Raw genomic sequence first — 1,352 nt, forward strand, 5'->3', positions numbered from 1 at the left:
TTTGTGCCTGGGCTCAGATGACAGCTTCTCACTGCGGATTCCAAATTCCTACCAGACTTTCACCAGGTTCCCTGAGATACCTTAGGTTGTGTTCCTGATGACCACAGCAGAATCATTTTTAGCTGAAGTGTTAAATTGTGTTTTGCACAGTTGAGAATGTGTTCTCCTATTTTAAAAAATGTGACTCATGACACATTTCAAGGTTAAGGACATATATCAGGTATCAGAGTGTCTGGGAATAAGTACTAGGTTGAAAAGGAGACTCAGATCCTAACAAGAAAACATCTTGGTTCTCTCTGTATTCCCAGCGCCCCCTGCTGGTCCTGAACGCCCCTGCAGGGAGGTTTGTGTCTGGGCTCACAATGATGTCCCCTCACTGTGTATCTACTGCAGTAATATAAGGCCGAGTCCTCGGTCCTTAGGCTGTTCATTTGCAGGTACAGAGTGTTCTTGGCGTTGTCTCTGGAGATGGTGAATCGGCCCTTCACGGAGGCTGCGTAGTTTATGGTACTACTATCTGATTTAATTTCCCCAAGCCACTCCAGCCCCTTCCCTGGAGCCTGGCGGATCCAGTACATCCAGTAGTCACTGAAGGTGAATCCCGAAGCCAAACAGGAGAGTTTCAGGGAATCCCCAGGCTGCACCAAGCCTCCCCCGGACTCCACCAGCTGCACCTCACACTGGACACCTGCAAACACAGAGACATCCAGCTCAGGAAACTGTCACACTTGTCCACTGTTTATTCCCTCAATGTCTACTCACTACCTCACTATCTCACGTTCACCAACAATTACCTTTTAAGACAGCAACAAGAAAAACCCAGCTGAGCGTAAGTTCCATTGTGAGCCCTCGGTGCTCAGTCCTGATCACCGAGTGGGAACAGCTGGGCATCCAGGGCTGGGCTCCTCTGCAGAGCTGCAGGGTCAGGGCTGGGCTGGCTTTCATCAGCACAGTGAGGCCCTATTTGCATGGCCTTCTGCTATATAGTCAGCTCTGGTGTGGACGCCTCAGCTACAGATGGCTGCAGAGCACATGAGCGTGTTCTGGGAGATATTTTGTAACATTCAAAATAAGGACATATGATTTCTTACTGGTGCTTGTGTTGTGATGGACTCTAAAGCTCATTAGTTTTCTGGTTTGGTCATTCCCTAAGTGTTACACATGTGCATCTAAAGCAAGAAGCAGAATAGACGAGCTCAAATCTGATAAGAACATCTCATGTATTATTGGCATGTATGCTTCTCACAGTTCTTACCCGCTCCACGAGCAAAATCCCAGTGAGAATCGGAAAGCTTAGTGATGTTTTCCAGAACTCTTCTTCCAGTGAGAGAACATGAGATGATTGTTCAGCA

At 47.6% G+C, this 1,352-nt stretch overlaps 1 gene segment (V, D, J or C); it reads right to left on the reverse strand.

The window, feature by feature from the left end:
• Positions 1 to 263: 263 nt before the first annotated feature.
• On the reverse strand, positions 264 to 903 carry LOC104856754. The segment is given in 2 exon segments: positions 264 to 688; positions 795 to 903. Coding segments are annotated over 2 exon segments (522 nt in total).
• Between the last annotated feature and the right edge of the window lie 449 nt (positions 904 to 1,352).

Source organism: Fukomys damarensis, unplaced genomic scaffold (assembly GCF_012274545.1).
Source record: "Fukomys damarensis isolate Sample0158 unplaced genomic scaffold, DMR_v1.0_HiC HiC_scaffold_25, whole genome shotgun sequence".
NCBI classification, from domain to species: Eukaryota; Metazoa; Chordata; class Mammalia; order Rodentia; family Bathyergidae; genus Fukomys; species Fukomys damarensis.